The 20,593-nt window shown below is 43.5% G+C and overlaps 1 protein-coding gene across 4 annotated transcripts in view; it reads left to right on the top strand.

The window, feature by feature from the left end:
* The first annotated feature begins 12,723 nt into the window (after positions 1 to 12,723).
* kcnh5b (potassium voltage-gated channel, subfamily H (eag-related), member 5b) overlaps positions 12,724 to 20,593 on the top strand; it is a 177,671-nt gene continuing 169,801 nt past the window's right edge. For all 4 annotated transcript variants that reach the window (XM_078278189.1, XM_078278190.1, XM_078278192.1 and 1 more), the window contains exon 1: positions 12,724 to 12,796. In XM_078278189.1, coding sequence (XP_078134315.1) covers positions 12,724 to 12,796 — 73 coding nt within the window. The remainder of the gene's footprint in view (positions 12,797 to 20,593) is intronic.

Here is a 20,593-nt window from a genome sequence, read left to right on the forward strand (position 1 = left end):
TAAGAGTGGCAATTAGTTTTAAAAGCAGGTGGTAAAATATACGTATGTAAGTGTTCCTTTAATCGTGCGGCACGTCTAGACTTTCCAAATGCTATCAGGCCAAATGGATCAAATTCTGATAAAAGTTAAAAAGAAAATTAAAAAGTTATCCCCTGATTTGCAGGCGTCTCTTTCGCCATGTACTGTAAGTGTATGGGGAAACATTGTTTTGGGCCAGAAGGACTCTGATGGTTGCTATATAGACAAGCATTAGTATTAGTGCTGTCAAATGATTAAAATATTTAATCGCGATTAATCACATTAATGTTATAGTTAACATTAATCGCACATTTTTCTCTATTCTAAATGTCCCTTGATTTCTTTTTGTCCCATTATATTTTCTCATTTTAATGATCTTATCAACATGATACAACGATACTTTTAAAACGGTGCCTGAACCGAAAGATTTCTATATATATTAGGGCTGTCAGCATTAACGCGTTAATCGCGATGCGATTAAGGGCCGACGCGATGCGATTAATTTTTTTTAATCGCAGTAATCGCATGCCGGCATTTATTAATTTATTTTACACTTCACTCGGCGTCGTGCCTAACAGGCTACTATTTTGACCCTTTGCAGCACCGTTACTTATCATCAAGCTGCCACTTCCTCCTAACACATCCTGCTGCTGCAGGCTGCAGGCATGATGGAGAAAGACAGCAGCAATAACTCTGAATGGAGCTTTTTATTTTCCAAAACTCCCAGATGGCTCGTAGACAAGTCGAAAGCCATATTCACGTTGTGTAAAGCCCAATTAAAATATCACCGAAGCACGTCAAGCTTGAGCTACCAGCTACGGAGCTAAGCATAGTAGTACAGTTAACGTGATGCTACCAGCTAGCGGGCTAAATGGGTGGCAACTAACTGCAGACCTGTCAGCATCGTAGAGGACTCGGATCTTAAAGACGTACAATGGTTGGCATGTTCTGACCTGTCTCGTTACCGTCGAGGGGGACAGTAGTTTTCACGGATACACAGCCTGTACGACACGGAGAAAGCAGCTAAACTGGAACTGCTGCAAGGTGCTGCAAACGCTGTCTCATTAACCGCTGATCACTGGACGTCAGTGAGGAAGTGAGTGAGTTACTAAACACTAGATTGACTCTAGTAAGGATAGGGATTTTTAGTTTTTTAGTTAGGTACTTGGAGGAATTGTGCAATAATGACAGATTCACACATTTTTCTTTTGTTTACAGTAAATAAATAATTACAAATCTTAAAATCAAATTCATAAAGTAACTTTCTATGCATTCATTTGATTCCCAATCAAGATACACTGGTAAAAATTGCTTTCGATTGTTAATATGAACTTAAAAACTGTTCTGAAATGCAAAATAATAGAATTTTAATCATGTGATAAAAAATGTGATTAATCGCGATTAACTATAGAAATTCAGAGATTAATCGCGATTAAAAAATTTTTATCGTTTGACAGCCCTAATATATATAAATATAGTGGTGCAAAAACAACCACTGGATGTGAAAAGGGTATTTTACAATAACTTTGAATGCACCACGAGGCTGAGTCTGTTTTTCAGACAACGGCAGCTACAGTCTGGTGTTAGAATCCTCTACGGTGAAATACAGTCACACTTTACACCGTTTAGCTGTCAGCATTTTATCGGGTTTACTCCAGCTGCTAGCTAACAGTAGGTTAATGTTAGCTGCTGCTAAGTGTAGTGTTAACTAGCGTCCCGTGCGGTGATGTTTCTGTTCCTCCTAACGTCCGTTTTCGGAGCATCAGAGAGAAGCGCAGGCATTTAAGTGGCACCTAAATAAGGCACCGAAATCCGCGTTGCTATTCGGTCCGGTAGATAAGTCGTTAAGGCACCAGTGCTGTGTTAGCACCGGGTCTCGGACCCCCCCCCCCAAATAAAACCTCTTCGGATCTACGTGATTCACGTGGATGACATTTTCCCATTCAAAATGGCGATTTTCGCCGAAAAGCGACTAGTTTGCAGGTAGGGGTGGTACGGTTCATGAAAAAACATCCAAACCGCTCAGTTCGCATGTCTCGGTTCGGAGCGTGTGTGTGTCGCGCGGTTCGTCAGTACACTGTTAATGTGCACTAACCACTTCCTGCCGTAGTGCCCACTTTATACACCTATGTTAAAACACTGACTGGAAACGACCATAGACAGTATATAAACGACGAGGGGGACGAGCGTGACGAACGCAACACATGGCAACTGATTGGACAAATGCGTCACGTGGTTCTTGCTGCTCCCGAATTTCAAAACAGACTCTAATGTCGTCTCCTTCTGAATACCATCTCATATTTTACTAAAATAGTTCATTGAAAAGTGTTTCTGAAAACATTTCAAGCGAGAAATAGGCCATAGAGTCGCTGAATCTGTCTGTTTTTTTGACCGACAAAGGTCAGTTTAAAAGATTTTCGTCAGATTTTGAGAGGCGCTGAGCCGACCGCTCCTCAGGTGGAGTGTGGAGTGCTGCAGGTCACGTCGCAGAAATTGTTAGTGGGAGAGGTAAGGTAGGCTGCCTGGAGTTGGAGGATGCGCCAGCGTCGTATATAGTCTGGTGTGTGGGAACATTTTGGATTTCATGTTACTTATGATGACAGCGGAAATAAAACAATATATATAACTGCCACTGTGTGCATGTATTGTGCAACATGCATTCAATATGCTAATTTTAGCTATATATCATATGCTGAAGTATATTTCTGGAGTGTTAAAGATTAAAAGAAAAAATAAGAAGAACCGTAAAGAACCGAAAACCGTGACCCTAAAACCGTGATACGAACCGAACCGTGGATTTTGTGAACCGTACCACCCCTATTTGCAGGTCTGTACTACTCTTTGGCTGGCTGGCAAGCCCAAACAAGTGTGTCTTGTCTCTTGTTTTGTTTCCTGTCTAGCTAGATCCGGTGTGGTGTTGTAGTTTTTGTAGGTTACTAGTTAAAATGGGTTTGCGTTAATGCCGTTAATAACACTGTTAATAATGCGTTTAACTGACAGCACTAATTAGTATATAAATCATTCCATGAAAATTTGGTCAGGGGTTGTAAAGAAATCTTTCTTGGGACTAACTAGACAGACAGATGGACACTGCCATTTTTCAGGCACAAACGCTTTAAAACATTTTAGTTTTTTCATTATCTCTCTGTTTTACTCCTGCGTTCTTCCACTGTTGTTGTTGTTACTGCTTTGAGGGAAATTGAAAATCCTGTTGCTTTTTACCTTTTTCAGTTACAAGCATTATGATGCTCCTGCCTCTTGCCCCTGACTATGGCTCTAATTTGATGTCAGGTTCTTATTTTCAACTCATGAGAGGCTGTTATTTAGCTGTATCCTGTGTGTCTTTATGCTACTGTGAACCCAGAGATTACGAGGGGAATGATTAACTAAGAGCTACAGAATCACAGATCCAAAATAAGCCCATTCAAGCTATAACATTCAGATGGAGGAAAAGGCATTCAGAGAGAGAGAGAGACACACAAACTAAAGAAGGAGCACCACGGTTGTAATTAGTAATAACAGCGGGACAAAGTGAACACAGGCAGGTTTACCTCATGCGCCTCCTCCGAAAGCTTCCACACTGTCCGCCTGGAAGATAAAAAACATTTGTGATTCAAAAAGTGGTCTGCAGAAGTGCAGCAGAGGAGGCTTTGCTAGATGCCACAGCAAAGTGTTCATGGGCCCACCAGGTGACACCATGTGGCTGTTAAGCTTCAGGCTGCTGAGTGTCCCTCAGTGTCCATATTTGTCACCTTGAAGTGGCATATGGACTAATTTGGGTTGTAGCGCTGTCTTGAAAAGGTACTCGGAGGAGTTTTGACCACCATAAACAACAATGGCTTGGCCGCGTCATCCTCCACAACTCCACTCTCTCGTCAGACATCGTCACGTCCATTTGCAATATAACCAAGATGGCGAAGCCCGTATCGCCATACCCAAGTCTTCAGAACAGCCGTCCACAAACCATTGGGTGATGTCACGGATGCTACGTCCACTATTCTTACAGTCTATGATGGAGCTAAAAGTTTGGCCTGGGGTTGGAGGTTTTGGTTGGGGGGAGGTCAGCGCTTTGATATTCAATCTCCTCTTTTTTTAGGACCAGTGAGAGGCAGCACTGGTGGAAGCTTAACTAATTAATTCTGAGATCAATATGGAGGGATGCAGCTATGCCGCCCTCCAGATGTGCAGGCGGTGCATTGATCGGCTAGGGGGTGGAGGTACGATACCTCTATCCCTGCCTCTTCCCACCACAAATGAGGTATCTGTGTCGTCCCACTGCTGCCTTTGATCTCCACCGTTTGACATTTACCCGTTTCTCAGCAGTGGTGCTAAAAATAACTAATGCTCAGAAACTGATTCTGTTGCCTCTTCTAACTGTTGTCCCTTTGCTCATTAGGACCTGGGCATTTTGTTCTGCTGAAGAGATGATTTGCACGAGTCTCTTTGAATACATTTGTCAGGCTCGCTCCGAGGCTGGTGGTCATGAGCTCGTGTTCCACGTGAACAATGCCAGCCCGCCTGCTGAATGCTGATTGGGCATAATTGAGGGTTAGTGATGCGGTATAATTAGGGTGATGACAGTCATCAAATCCCCGTAGAGGCTCTCGTCGCTATCCAACACATGCAGCAGTGTCGTGGCGAGATGCATAAACTCAGGTTTACTCATGTGTTTATGCTCGTGGGATCATGAACAAAAATTTTTATTGTATTTGGTCCAAGAGACTTACAAATTGTACTGCAATGACTATTGTAGAAAAACAAATGTATTTTGCCAGTGAACATTTAGCAGACACGTTTAGTTTGAAACTTTGCAAACATGTTAAATCTTTAGTGCCTAACTTTCCATTCCAGCCATTGCCAAATGAGCTAATTAAGACTATCAGCTCCACACAACTCTGTCTGGATTTCTCAGTGTGACTACGTTCAGAAGATTGTGGCTCCATAATAACCTATTCTGAAGAGTCCATCATGTTTTTTTAATCCTCCGTGTCCTCCTTGGCTACTAGCAACTGTGTGGAGGGGGGGTGGGGGTGAAGCGTGTTCACAGAAGACTTGTATCATGTGGACCGCCGACAGAATTGTTGTCATTACTTAGAATTGTTGTCATTACTTAGAATTGTTGTCATTACTTAGAATTGACTTAGAATTGTTGTCATTACTTAGAATTGTTGTCATTACTTAGAATTCCTCATGGGGGGAGACAGAAACTGCGCACTACAGCTCTAAAAGTTTCCTTATTATGGTAATTTAAATATGTTCTAGGCGGTATAACGTCCATCCATCCATCCATCTAGCAGCTCCAGCAGGGGACCCCAAACTTCCCTTTCCCGAGTCACCTTAACCAGCTCCGACTGGGGGATCCCGAGGCGTTCCCAGGCCAGGTTGGAGATATAATCCCTCCACCTAGTCCTGGGTCTTCCCCAAGGCCTCCTCCCAGCTGGACGTGCCTGGAACACCTCCCTAGGGAGGCGCCCAGGGGGCATCCTTACCAGATGCCCGAACCACCTCAACTGGCTCCTTTCGACGCAAAGGAGCAGCGGCTCTACTCCGAGCTCCTCACGGATAACTGAGCTTCTCACCCTATCTCTAAGGGAGACGCCAGCCACCCTCCTGAGGAAACCCATTTCGGCCGCTTGTACCCTGGATCTTGTTCTTTCGGTCATGACCCAGCCTTCATGACCATAGGTGAGGGTAGGAACGAAATCTGACCGGTAGATTGAGAGCTTTGCCTACTGGCTCAGCTCTCTTTTCGTCATAACGGTGCGATAAATTGAATGTAATACTGCACCCGCTGCGCCGATTCTCCGACCAATCTCCCGCTCCATTGTCCCCTCACTCGCGAACAAGACCCCAAGGTACTTGAACTCCTTCACTTGGGGTAAGGACTGATTCCCTACCTGGAGAAGGCACTCCATCGGTTTCCTGCTGAGAACCATGGCCTCCGATGTGGAGGTGCTGATCCTCATCCCAGCCGCTTCACACTCGGCTGCGAACCGATCCAGTGAGTGCTGAAGGTCACAGGCCGATGATGCCAGCAGGACCACATCATCTGCAAAAAGCAGCGATGAGATCCCCAGCCCACCAAACTGCAACCCCTCTCCACCCCGACTATGCCTCGATATCCTGTCCATAAATACTACAAACAGGATTGGTGACAAAGCGCAGCCCTGGCGAAGGCCAACTCTCACCTGAAACGAGTCCGACTTACTGCCGAGAACCCAGACACAGCTCTCGCTTTGGTCGTACAGAGATTGGATGGCCCTGAGAAGGGACCCCCTAACCCCATACTCCCGCAGCACCTCCCACAGTGTCTCCCGGGGGACCCGGTCATACGCCTTCTCCAGATCCACAAAACACATGTAGACCGGTTGGGCATACTCCCAGGCTCTCTCCAGGATCCTTGCAAGAGTAAAGATCTGGTCCGTTGTTCCACGACCAGGATGGAATCCGCATTGTTCCTCTTCAACCTGAGGTTCAACTATTGACTGAACCCTCCTTTTCAGCACCTTGGAGTAGACTTTACTGGGGAGGCTGAGACGTGTGATACCCCTGTAATTGGCACACGCCCTCTGGTCCCCCTTTTTAAAAAGGGGAACCACCACCCCGGTCTGCCACTCCTTAGGCACCGTCCCAGACTTCCACGCAATGTTGAAGAGGTGTGTCAACCAAGACAACCCCTCCACACCCAGAGCTTTAAACATTTCTAGACGGATCTCATCAATCCCTGTGGCTTTGCCACTGTGGAGTTGTTTAACTACCTCAGCAACTTCCACCAGGGAAATTGACGACAATCCCCCATCATCCTCCAGCTCTGCCTCTACCATAGAGGGTGTATTAGTCAGATTTAGGAGTTCCTCAAAGTGCTCCTTCCACCACCCTATTACCGCCTCAGTTGAGGTCGACAGCGTCCCATCCTTACTGTACACAGCTTGGATGGTTCCCCGCTTCCCCCTCCTGAGGTGGCGAACGGTTTTCCAGAAGCACCTTGGTGCCGACCGAAAGTCCTTCTCCATGTCTTCTCCGAACTTCTCCCACATGCTTTGCCTCTTTCACGGCAGAGGCTGCAGCCCTCTGGGCCCTTCGGCACCTTGCAACTGCCTCCAGAGTCCTCTGGGATGACATATCCCGGAAAGACTCCTTCTTCAGTCGGACAGCTTCCCTGATCACCGGTGTCCACCATGGTGTTCGTGGGTTACCGTCCCTTAAGGCATCTAAGACCCTAAGACCACAGCTCCTCGCCGCAGCTTCAGCAATGGAACCCCCCCCGTTCCCTACATACATTTCACTCTCTCACGCCATCACTCCATGTGTCTCCATCATTGCCCACGTGCGCATTGAAGTCCCCCAGCAGAACTATGGAGTCCCCCACTGGAGCCCCATGCAGGACTCCACTCAAGGTCTCCAAGAAGGCTGAATACTCCAAACTCTTGTTTGGTGCATATGCACAAACAACAGTCAGAGTTTTCCCCCCCACAACCCGCAGTGTGTGAGTATCTCCACATCCGCCCGGCGCCTCACACCCTGGGCAACTCCGGAGAAGAAAAGAGTCCAACCCCTATCCAGGAGTATGGTTCCAGAACCGAGACTGTGAGTAGTGGTCAGCCCCACCAGATCTAACCGGTAGCGCTCCACCTCCCGCACAAGTTCCGGCTCCTTCCCCCACAGAGAGGTGACATTCCACGTCCCCAGAGCCAGCGTCTGCTGCCCACGTAGCTCGTAGCTTTTTCGGGCTGTGCCTGGCCGGGCTCCGTGGCAAACCGGCCACCAGACGCTCGCTGACGAGCCCTCCATCTGGGCCTGGCTCCAGACGGGGCCCCGGGCTTCCTCGGTCACTCATAGGGTTTTTGAACCATTCTTTGTCTGGCCCCTCACCTGAGACCACTTTGCCTTGGGAGACCTTACCAGGAGCACAAAGCTCCAGACAACACAGCCCTCAGGTTCATAGGGACACACAAACCTCTCCACCACAATAAGTTGATGGTTCCCGGAGAGGTATAACATTTCCGTTAAAATGTACTTGTTGCAAATGAGTTGCATATAAATGTAATTTCTAGGAGACAGGGTTGGCCTAGTACATGCTTTAAAACATCCGCTACTAGTGTTTTCTATGTAAGCCCACACAGCAGCAGCAACTTGACATCAGGATCACCATTGTCCTATTTCTTCCTATCAATGTGCATCAATGCTTCAGAAAGACACCAATTTTATCACATTTGCTCAGCCAATAGGCTCCTCCACTGTACTGACTACTCCTGTGTGTATGACATGTCCAATTGATTGATGCACATCAAATGGTTCCACACTTAGTTTCCAGCTCAACAAGGTTGTGCATGAGGATGGAGGGAGAAGCAGTATGTGAGCCATATTTCTGTAGAAAATATAACTGCAACTTGAACAGATGGACAGTTGCAAATGGGGATAACACTCCAGTAGTGGTTTGAGAGGCTCCTATGAATGTTTTAATACATTTTTGGGCAGTGAAAACCAGTTCAACATCTGTTGGATGTAACTGCTGTGAATTCAAGCTGACAACAGATGCTGCAAACTCTTAACAAACACCTGGCAGGCCTACACAGGTGTGTGTGTGTGTGTGTGTGTGTGTGTGTGTGTGTGTGTGTGTGTGTGTGTGTCACGTCTGCCTCATCTGCAGAGCTGGGCCTGTTAGAGCAGACGGCAGCTGTGCGACCTGCGCTGTCACATATGTTTGATACCCCATGATGCAAGTGGGCCAATTAAGGGCGTCCCACTGGAGTGCTTTAAACCGTGCTCGTTTACTGACGACACACACAAACACACACACACACACACACACACACACACACACACACACACACACACACACACACACACACACACACACACACACACACACACACACACACACAGACTACTTGATAGCGTTGGGATGGGGAGTCAACGGGTGTTAACAGGTGTATATGTAGATGAGAGACAGACCAACATCAGAGCAAGTGTGTCAGTATTCATGTAATATGGAGGTTTTTGTTTCAGTGGTAGAAAATCCCTCCTTGGAGTACTCTCAAAGGTCCCATGGCATGAAAGCTTCACTTTATGAGGTTTTTTAACATTAATATGAGTCCCCCCAGCCTGCCTATGGTCCCCCAGTGGCTAGAAATGGTGATAGGTGTAAACCGAGCCCTGGGTATCCTGCTCTGCCTTTGAGAAAATGAAAGCTCAGATGGGCTGATCTGGAATCTCCTCCTCATGAGGTCATAAGGTGAAAGGTTACCTCCCCTTTCTCTGCTTTGCCCGCCCAGAGAATTTGGCCCGCCCATGAGAGAGAGAGAGAGGCATCATGGCTTTCAAACGAACAAAGTGGCAGTTTGTCAAGGCCACACACCCACCCTCCACCTTGCCCCCCCCCTCTCTCCTCCTCAATAGCATTTAAAGCTACAGACACAGAAATGGCACATCCTAAGGAAAGCTCATTGTGGGACTGGCTCTAGTGGCTGTAATTCTGCACCAAGGCTGAATTTTGGGAAAGAGACTTCAGATACAGTATTAGGGGACCACTAAGGCCTATATAAAAGAGACTTCAGATACAGTATTAGGGGACCACTAAGGCCTATATAAAAGAGACTTCAGATACAGTATTAGGGGACCACTAAGGCCTATATAAAAGAGACTTCAGATACAGTATTAGGGGACCATAAGGCCTATATAAAAGAGACTTCAGATACAGTATTAGGGGACCACTAAGACCTATATAAAAGCATCCAAGTCATGGGACCTTTAACCCACTGATGAGACATTTTAAAGGAAAGGTTCACATATTTTCAACTCCATCACAACACATTACTCAAGGACCTATACTGTACGTACATTGAAAGTGATATTGGTCACTGTAATTGTTCCTGCTGCTGCAAAGATATTTCTTAGACTTCCTAAAAAGATTTTTCAATGTACCAAATGGGGGACAAAATCTAGTCTTTGTTCTATGACAAAATGCATTCTGAAGTTAAAACGTGCTGCGGTGGTCGGTTAGCCAAACCAAGTTAGTTTTCTTAGTATAAAACCTTCTCTCTTTACTTCCATTGCAAAGGACCATTGCTCTACACTGACACTATAATACTCCAATGGTTATTCCTGTCTGTAGTTTTTAATCGTCAATTAATAATTGATTTCATGCTTTTGGATGTTTTAACTTTTTATATACTTAAAATGATCCTATAGTGTCTTATTATGTGGTACACAAACAGTACATTTTAGTTATTATATTGTCCTTATATAATCTTTATTATTACACCACTTTAGGGCTCTAAAATCCGTCTAAATTAAGCAATTTGAGAAAGAAATTCCCTTTTTGGCTGACCTGCTCATGTCCATACTAAAAGCCAAAAAGGTTGAAAGCCATTGTTTAAACTTATAATAATGTCTTTTTTTATGTTTGAATGGTCTGCTTCTGTAAAAGTTATTAAAGAAAGTTGATGCCCTCATTTAGCCTGCAATGTGCTTTAATGTGCTCCAGTCATCACAGGCCATAATAAAAAACACAATGCTACCAACTTAAGTGCACAAGAGACTATTTCAAGCTATAAATAGGCATGCAGCCTCCTTTATATTCTTCCAGTCAATAATGTAGATGCAGCCTCAGTGCAGCGTTAATATGTGCTGTAATGTAAATAAAAGGGGGTGATGTCAGGCTGAGCTAACAGCCAGTGTGACGCCTGGTTGGGCCTTTGGGCTCCTCAGGGCCTCATTAACCCTTCATATTAACTAACAAGCATTCCTGAGGGATCCAAGCAGAGAGACTCACTGCTTCATGGTAAGACTTTTGTTAAGGGATTTGTTATTGGCCTCTTCATGGATGTTTAATCTGCTGTACCTTGTTTTCTCTGACGTATGATAAATGACTTAACAAGCCGTTCTCACTCCCAACTCTCCACATTTAGTAAGCCCACTGGTGCTTGGTCAGTGGCTCTCAGCGTCAGATACCGATGCACAAGGCAGCCTTAAGAGTCTGTATGGGATGCACCGGGCGGAGCAGCAGCTCCACCCCAGCGCTGTAAGATCACCTATAAAGAGCTTCAACGGTAAGGAGTAGTCTTAAAGACCAAGATGGATAGGGAGACTGTGAAAGGGACAGAAGCCAAGAAGCCTGCAGTGAAGACAGCTGATGAAACTAAAGTGTCAAAGGCTGACAAAAAGCAATGCAAAAAGAGAAAAACACCCATGAAGGCAAAGGACAGAAGAATAAATTCTGAAAGTTGAAGCATCTGTGGGAAAACAAGGCGGAGAGTGCAATGTGTAGAGCAACTTCCCTTAAAAAGCACAAGTTGACATTTAGATTTTTTTTTTTACATTTAAGATGTGTAGTACAGCTTTCAGGGTTGCAGGGCATCTAAAACAATGAATGTATTAACAATGTATTAATATTTACAATCACAGTGCCTGAATTGGACCACAAATGGTGCCAGTAGCCTAATTCAGCAGTCGCATGACATAATCATGTGTTGATGTGTCTTGGATATATTTATGTTTCTACTATATCTTGTAGGGGTGTGACCCTGAATAGTTCAAGCATGTATCGCCTGCCACTCTCACAGTCAAATCGCCTCAGTGTCTGAAAATGTGGTTATGAAACAAAGGAACATTCCATTTGGACTTTATGGGGGTGCTCTGATTTTACATAGAATTGCCTGGTTTCTCCCAATAAAACATGATATATAGCCTATTTTGGTAAAAATATCATCCCATTAAAATAGCCTATAATTAATTATAATTAGAAGTAAGGGTACTCATGTGGACAAAAATCTGAAGTGCCCGGTATTCAGTATTTATGAGGTCTGGCCCATTTTAGGCACTGATGAATTGTTGTAGAAACCCTTTATTAATGACTTCAGTAACATGTAGGCTAACTGCAGAGGTAATAATGTATACCCCTTTATTAAATCCCTTCTTAAACTTCACATAACTCATTAGAAAGGGAGAGACTCATAGACTGAGAGTATTTATTTATTGATTTATTTCTCACAGCCTGGCAACCTAAAAGTTGAACTATTGATTGATTTGTAATAACTCTATAAAGCATTAGTAAGCTAAATGATTTGTTAACCATTAATTTCGTTATTAATTAGAATTAATAAACCCTTTATGAAGAGAGACTTGTAATGTATATGTTTATTATTTAGTGTGTGCTGTGCCAATCGCACAAATGGTACCAAAACAAAAAAAAAAGAATAAATAAAAAGGTTTGGGGTCAGTTTACACAAAAGGCTATGCCATGTCTCCTTGTATTATGATAAAACCTTATTTCTTTCTCAAATGGATAGCTAATATCTTTGGTATTACAGAAATGTAAAAACTGTGCCAGTCACCCTCAATTCACCCTATATTTAAAGACACTGATCGACTTATGTCTATTAATAATTTTGACTTAAATAAAAGAATGTCATGTTTTGTTTCTGGCGTCATTACACACATGATTCATTAGACAAAATGAAACACATCGAGCCATTGTTTTTGAGGACCGAGCCCACAGGAGCCGCCACGCATGCGTCCTGGCGCTCCGGTCAGGCAGCGGGATGCAGCGCCGCCGCCGTGCCTCAGTGCGCCCCGAGCAGCCAGAGCGCACGGTTACAATGATCTTCTCCATCGGTCCGACTGAGAGCCAGCGTCAGTACCGAGCTCCGAGCAGCAGACACACCGTCACACACCCTGACCGACACCAGCTCCGCCCGCAGCAGGATGCCCGGGGGAAAGAGAGGGCTTGTGGCACCGCAGAACACTTTTCTGGAGAACATCGTCCGGCGTTCAAGTGGTAAGTCCGCGCGCAGGAGCGAGGCTTGTTTTGGGTTTGGTTTCCCCAGGCGGCCCCGACCCGGACTCAATGGAATACAGTGTGTTTTTATACCAGTGTGCATCCGCGGAGGTTTGGTGGAGGATAAAGCCCCACTATCTCCCTTTAAACCCGCGTTCACTCTGCAGTGATGGAGTTTCCCCCGTCTCTAAAGCTCCACGAGTGGTTATGGTTCTGTACGTCATAATAAGTAACGTTAGACTGGTCCAAGTTACATAGGATACAAGGGACTATTTCCACTGGAAGCAACGTGTATTGCCGTTCTGAGGAAAAATCGAATTCTTGTTCATATGGACGCGATGTTCACTGGGAGTCAGTTTACGCACCGTTTAATTCCCCTCTCCATTACTCTGGATTTGGCTTTAAGATATTAAGTTATGTCTCCAGATGATGCGAGACCAAAACAGCAGCACTGCTGGACAAACACTGCGTCCTTAACTGAAGATTAAAAGTTTATTTCCAGTCACTAACTCGCCCGTTTTTATGAGTACAGCTGCTCAGCTTCTGAATATGAACTGTCAGCACCGCCTCTCCCTATTATTATTATTATTATTATTATTATTATTAGTAGTAGTAGTAAGGTGTCGAGGAGGCAGTCGTTTGAAATGATTAAACCTGTCACAATGTGTCATTATGTAACTGATACTGTATAGAGCTGCGTTTTGTTTATGGGAACAAAGTAAAGTAAAAATAAGCGATCTGCTGGGGTAAAAATAATAAGTAGCTGTACTGTTACTCTGCTGTATTTTTGTTTCATCAGGTAGGACTACAGCTCGTGTGTTTTTCTTCTTCATCTGTCTGCGCTATAAAGTGCGCCGGACGTGTGTGTGTGTGTGTGTGTGTGTGTGTGTGTGTGTGTTCTTGTTTAACTACATTCGTGGGGTCCAAAAACTGGGAGCCACAATGCTGGACCCCACAAGGTTAAAGGTCTGTTTGAGGGTTAAGACTTGGTTTTAGGATTAGGGTTAGAATGAGGTTCTGGTTAGGGTGAGGGTAAGGGTTAAGGTTAGGCATTTAGTTGTGATGGTTAAGGTTAGGGTAAGGGGCTAGGGAATGCATTATGTCAATGATGGGTCCTCACAAAGATAGTGCTATGTGTGTGTGTGTGTGTGTGGAAAAGGCATTGGGTACTGGGCCCTGGGTACTCAGTCCTATTTCCACCCACACCCCTGTGTGTGTGTGTGTGTTTCTGTCTGTCATCACGGTGTGTGTGTCTCTGGGACTGCTGTGCGGATCTCTTGGGGGAGTTTCAGAGCTAATTGCAGAGCCATTGGTTGTAGTTAGTGTGTTAGTGCGTGTTTTTTAAATTTTTTTTATTTCCCGCTTGGGAATTCACACAAGCAATTATCTGCAATAATGTGAAGACATTGTTCTCAGATCCGATGCTGCTGAAACTGTACCATGGACCTCACCTGTTACCGAATATCTGCATATGCAACTTGATGTTATTGGTTACTTTCTTCGCAAAAATCTAATTTATAGCAAAGATGCATAAGAAAACAGGAGATTTATGAGTTTGAATACAGGCAACAAAACAAGTAAGTAAAGTAAGGAATTGAGTTTTGGTGCTCAGGGCTGTAGCTGATGAGATACAGTTTTCACATATAGGCTAGATACAATTATAATACTAAAAATGGCATAAAACACACTTAGGTTTGGATTTTAGTTTGACAATTTCCTTGTATGAGTATGATACTCCCCCCCCCCCAAAAAAAAAGCAAGGTAGGCAACATATACAATATAAGATCCTACTGCTCCAAACAGCACAAATGTTTGATTAAACCCAATACGTCTTCTTTATAGAAAATTTATTCAATCCAGTGTTTCAATCCAAAATAATTTGGTGTATTGTTTTGTATGACAGCAAGGGCAGGGCTAGATTAACCCATAATGGGGCAAACAACTAATAGCACTTGAGCAATTGCTATTTGGTTTACCTAATGTATGATCTGCAATAATCTACGTATAAAATCTGAAAGTGATTGTTGATTTAAGGAATTCAGTTTGAGCTGCACATGTTTCAGTCAATAAGTGGCTCCAGTTAGGGTGATATTCCTGCAGGTGGTTGGAGTTTGCATGGGACAGTTTTTCTAAAAATCCCGGTTCCAATTAACTGGATGGAGGGTTCTCTGTACACTGCAGCTGTAAAGCAGGCTGGAAACCCTGCAGTAACATGTTTTATCTGCATGAATGCATTCTAAGTTCCGCTTGGGTCTTTGATTTCAACTGTGAATTAGATGTGAAATGAAAATGCCTCATGTAGGCTCTTACACAATTCCCTGGCAGATGAATGAGAGCATCTCAGCAGTGGGTTTCAGTAGAGAGTTTGAGTCGGACCAGTGTTCCATATGCTTCTACACTTTTCTTAAAGCAGTTTCTGTTGCTGTCGGCCTCAGGCCACGGGCGGGGGGCTAGAAGGGGGGCACAAGGTGGCAACCCCCCTGAAATATGATTGCCCCTCCCCAGTTCAGCTAAGTAATTGGTTGTGATGAAAAAGGAGAGCAGGAAAGGTCAAGATGATTCTGTTTTGTGTTGTGTTCAGTCTTAGTCAGCTGTTTAATACCAAAGGGCACGCAAGGCTGCAGCCTGCAGCTTTAAAACAAGACGCTGATGAATTCATGTCACTATAGTTCCTTTTTGTGCTGAAAAATCACTGAAGTAAGTGTTTGGAAAATAGAGGCAGAGAACAGATGAGGCTGATATTGTTCTGGATTGTTCTGCGTTAAAGGTGTAACCCACTCACATCCTACCCATAATGCGGTCTCTGCGGTGGAAGTACTTCAACATTGGTCCTCATCACAAGAGGACCTCACTTACTGTAAATTGCAGTGAAACAAAAGTTTTCTTGCAGCAGAAAACAAAGAAACTGGTCAATGCATGTAGACATAAAAATCCAGGTGAAAATCAGTCTCTGCTTCTTCTAAGGAGGTGTCAGCCTCCTGTTACACCTCTATGCAGACAATTAAAATGAACTAAAAGGTCACTGTGCTCACTTAGAATGGTCTGAAATAGCTTACAATGGAAGTTTTCCCCCAGTATTTATGTGGTCACATTTGACTGATATACAAAACCAATTTGTTGTTTTATAAAGAACCAGATATCGCCCAGTCTTCAAGGTTTTTCCCTGACTACAGCTCGAACATTTTTTTTTATTGTAGTTATTGTTTTATATCATCAGATGGCAGCCCAGCGAAATAATCACAAGTGGTTTTTACTCATCAGTCTGTAACAGAGCTGCTGACACACCTTCAGCAATTCATGTGTCTGTAATTCACTGCTGACATTTCAGTGTCTTTTTCAGAGTTTAAGTGCTGTTTCACGGGTTTTTCCTGCCTGCTGTGAACACATACTGTGGGAAACACTGCATGCTTGTAATGTTTGTTGGCATGCACAAAGCTGTTGCATCCCATATTTTCATCTCAGAATCCTCTCTTTTGCCTGCCAACTGTTTTTTTTTTTTTTTGTTGGAAAAGACGAGGCTCTCTTAACGATGATTGATTACCTGCCAAAGTTACCAGTACAGCAGATTTGGCAGGTGTTGAAGGACATTATCTGCAGTTTTAGCTCATTAAGTAGAAATTGCATAATAACTTCATATACATGCTGACCATCTTCTAAAGCAGGTGTTAGTTTTCAGACCTTTCAAGCAGCCGTTGGGTCCAGTTTGTTTCTATTTGCTATATAAATGTACTTACTGAACCTTTCCTTCGATTCTGTAGGGAATCCATTACAGCGGACACTTATCGAGACTGTCCTCCCCCGAAAAATGGCCATATAATTCGTTTGTTTAAGCAGCAATAATGACTCATATTTAGGTTTACAGGGGCGGCGCCCTCTAGTGGCCGTAGTAGTTATGATGGGAGCAAAGCAGGAAGTAAGGACAGGACATGACTTTCACCCAGAAGGGTTCGTGCCAAGGGGGTAAGCTTCTCCTCGGAACGCGTAGCTCCTATGGCACCATTTTGATGCTACCAAGCCATCACCTCCCGTTAGCATCCCATTGACTCCCATTCATTTTGACGTCACTTTGACATCTGAAGCATTTAAAGACTCTATTTGTCCGTTGTTTATTTCTAAAGAAACACAACAATGTATAAAAGGCTCCATTACCTTGTACCTCACGTTATGGCTCGTTTTTGTAAAAATAGGCTAACGCATAGTAAAGGAATTACCGTATAGTACAGGAGAAGCTCTCAGGAAGTTTGGACTTCCATTAGCTGTTTAAGTGTAATTACAAATGTTAACTATCATTTTAGTGATCAATAATTAGCCTGTGTCTATGTTATCTCCTTACATATACCTACGCTCTCCGTCTCTGCTAGATTGGGAATGATTGAGATTTCTTTTGGCACAGCTACCAGAAGACTTACAACTTTCAGACAGGTTGCTCACGTCACATCTACGTCTTCAAGCTCAGTTGGAGGCTGCTCAGTAACGCTCAGCCATCACCGGGAAAGAGCTTCTAATATCCTTCACTGGTCTCCGTCCAGAGCAGCGGGGTCTGTTAGTCCATTTTCTATATGTCAATGGTTCGTGCACCCGTTTTTTGTTGTTGTCTTAAACGCACCGAAAGGAGAGTTTCTGAGGCTGTCTCCGCTTTTATTTGTATTGTCAGAATAAATGAAAAGGTTATTTTAGAGGATGGTGGTTTATTACAGCCTGGATCGGATTCTAGTTTGGCCTATGGTCATTTTTTGATAAAGAGGACAGCGATGTCATGTTGTAAGTGATATTTCTGGGAATTTGGAGATTAACTGACTGAAGAAGAGTTTACATGTAATCACGTATTACACATGTTGGTTTTAAAGCTGGTCCTGGGATGGTTTAGGCAAAATACCTTAAAATGGGACAGTCTTTAGACATGGAATTGAATAAAAACTGATTTGGTATTTCTGCACTACAACATTTGACAGAAAATATAGTTGAAATGATGTGATTTTAGTTAGATTAGTTAGTTAAAACGTTGCTGTGTGGGTTGGATACTGCTGGGGGAATTTGAAATCACGACTACCACATTAGTATTCTAAAGCACTGTCTACGGCCCTGACTGTATACACTAAATGAATTGCCGAATCACTTGATCAAAAGATGCCTGACTGTCAAGAGACGAGCAGTCAGACGCTCAGACAGCTTTTAAACAAACTCTCAAGAGGAAACAAAGACAAACGAGGAAAAATGATTTCCCAAAAAAGTTTGTCTTAAACATCCATTACAGTTTACAGACGAACTTCCTGCTCCAATGTTGACCTACTGTACTCATCGTAGTTGTGTGTGCACACTTTTACTGTGTTTCTCTCTCACTTTTACCTCCAGATCATCTGGATAACCTTTTTCTTGTGTAGCAACATCCTCGCGTTGCTACAAAAACAGGACCCCGGTTAAACTAAACTTGCATTTTCATTTTAATAAAGCAGTATAAAACTTAGCAGGGGTTCACTGTGATGCATTACCAAACTCAAGAAAATGTGAAGCCTTTGTAAGTTGATTTTCATCCATCTAAAAACACACAATATGCAGTTGAGAATGGTTGACAGCAGTGCAACGTACACCTCTGTTGTTCTCTCTGGTGACCAAGCCACCACCATGCAGAATACAGTATATGAAATGAATAATTAACATCTATGTGATTAGAAAAGAGCTGCTGGTGATAAGTTTTCCACTGCAGATGTTCCTCCAGTGTGGGTTTAACCAGACTGCCTGTCTGTATTTACACTGTGGCTGGCTTGTTCAGCTTTAACAAAAGGGCATCGATAAATGGGGAAATTATGGGGTGGTGATGGAGATGCCTACTATTCTCTGGATCCTCACATCAACAAGCCCTTCAGCTGGAGCCTGCAGACTGTTTTGCTGCATGGATTCATCCTCATTATGTTGGTTCATAAGAACATTAATGATCAAGTTTTAGATATTTGCTCCACTGTATAACCAACACTGTCTCACAGCAGTTTGTGAAATGGCCACGTCATTTTTAATGTATTGATTTGTGTACACGGACACGTTTATCTCGTTTTTTCCGCGGTGGTCAACATGTAATGGGAGGAATCTTTACGGAGGTTGAGTTTAGGAAAAGAAGACCGGGAAAAGGAAAGGTCACACGCGGGAGACGGCCGCGGTCTTTGGGGGACGTGGGACAACAATGGGACGGTTGTGTTTAGGAAAAGTACAATGGGGAAAGGAAACGTCACATGCGGGACACGATCCCCGGTCTCTTGGGTGAAAGTCCTGTGTTGTTTGACCCATCCACCACCGCAACCAAGCTCCCTACACGGAATTACGGCATTTCATACTACTCGCTACCGTAGTCATGCTGTGATCACGAAAGATGCTTCCCATTGAAATACATTAGTTTAAAAAACGTGCTGGCCACTACGAAAAAAAAACGAGATAAATGTGCCCATGTACACGAATCAATAGATTAAATAACGTGACCATTTCACGAACTGCCGTGAGACTAGGTTGGTATAACTGAATACCCAAAATTCAATGACTAAATAAACAAATGTACCATGTATTACTATTCTGGCACATTTAACTATTTTCTTTCAGTGGCGATGAAGCACAAAAGGAGAAGTAGAGCAGTAGGAACAGTAGAAATACAAGTAAATGTCACTCATCACTCACTCACTCTATCATTTTATTTGAGTATATTAGTCTCCAATTATAGCCTACTTAAAGTAGGCTATTACATTTATCTCCCCCTTTACCAGCTGCAACATTAAAGTGATGACATTATTGCATCACTAATTATAATATGTGATAGGTATTATGCCAAAATGGGCCATTCTGCATTATATAAGTACTTTTACTTATTATACTTTAAGCGTATTTTGATGCAGATACTACTACTCGACAGTAATAGATCAGAGTACTTCTTTCACCACTGAAGCAGAGTAGAAGTCCATTGTGTTAGAATAAGGTCATCAAACTCCAGAAACATGTTTGAACTGTTCAGAAAGCAAAGATAAAACACACCTAAGAGCAAATAGCCTACAGTAGTTTACAGAAGCCAATGCTAGCAGAACCTAGCAAGAAGAGGGGCGGAGCTTTAGTTGGAAGAGGGCGGGGCTTGTAACAAACATGGCTGACACGGCAGGTGGCGCTGTTTTGTTTTTTATACATCCATGGGTAGAGCTAGTGAATGGCTGTCTGAGAAGAGAGGTGACTGGTTTCAAGTAAGTAACCCATTGAACAGTGTTGATTAGCATGTTAGCTAATTGCCTTGTGTGGCCTGGCTGCTTTGTACATATATGTGTGGCTATGTTATTTCTCCATCATGTGTTGGTAGAGGTGGTTTACTTATAAAGATAAATAGCAAAAAGGGGGGGGGGGGGCTTTTGTCAATAATAATGGAATATTTTAGTGAAGACTGGTTAGAAGCAACTTTTTAGAACAGCTGTCAGCACTGTGTTAGCCAAACAATGTTTGCTGGCTTTAGCTTTGAGGGAAACCCCCAGCTACAACACTTCCCTCAAAGCAAAAACTAGCAAACATTGTTTGGCTAACACAGTGCTGACAGCTGTTCTAACAAGTTTGTTCTGAGACTGATTTTAAGTAAAGCTGGACCTGCTGGTGTTTGTTATTGCTCTTTGAACAGTGTTGATTAGCATGTTAGCTAATTGTCATCTGTGGCCTGGCTGCTGTACTGTCAATAACAATGGAATATTTTACTGAAGACTGGTTAGCACAGGTGTCAGCACTGTTAGCCAAACAATGTTTTCTAGCTTTTGCGTTGGAGGAGAGTGTGTAGCTGCAGGTAAA

The sequence above is a fragment of the Sander vitreus genome, chromosome 20 (assembly GCF_031162955.1).
Source record: "Sander vitreus isolate 19-12246 chromosome 20, sanVit1, whole genome shotgun sequence".
Lineage (NCBI taxonomy): Eukaryota > Metazoa > Chordata > Actinopteri > Perciformes > Percidae > Sander > Sander vitreus.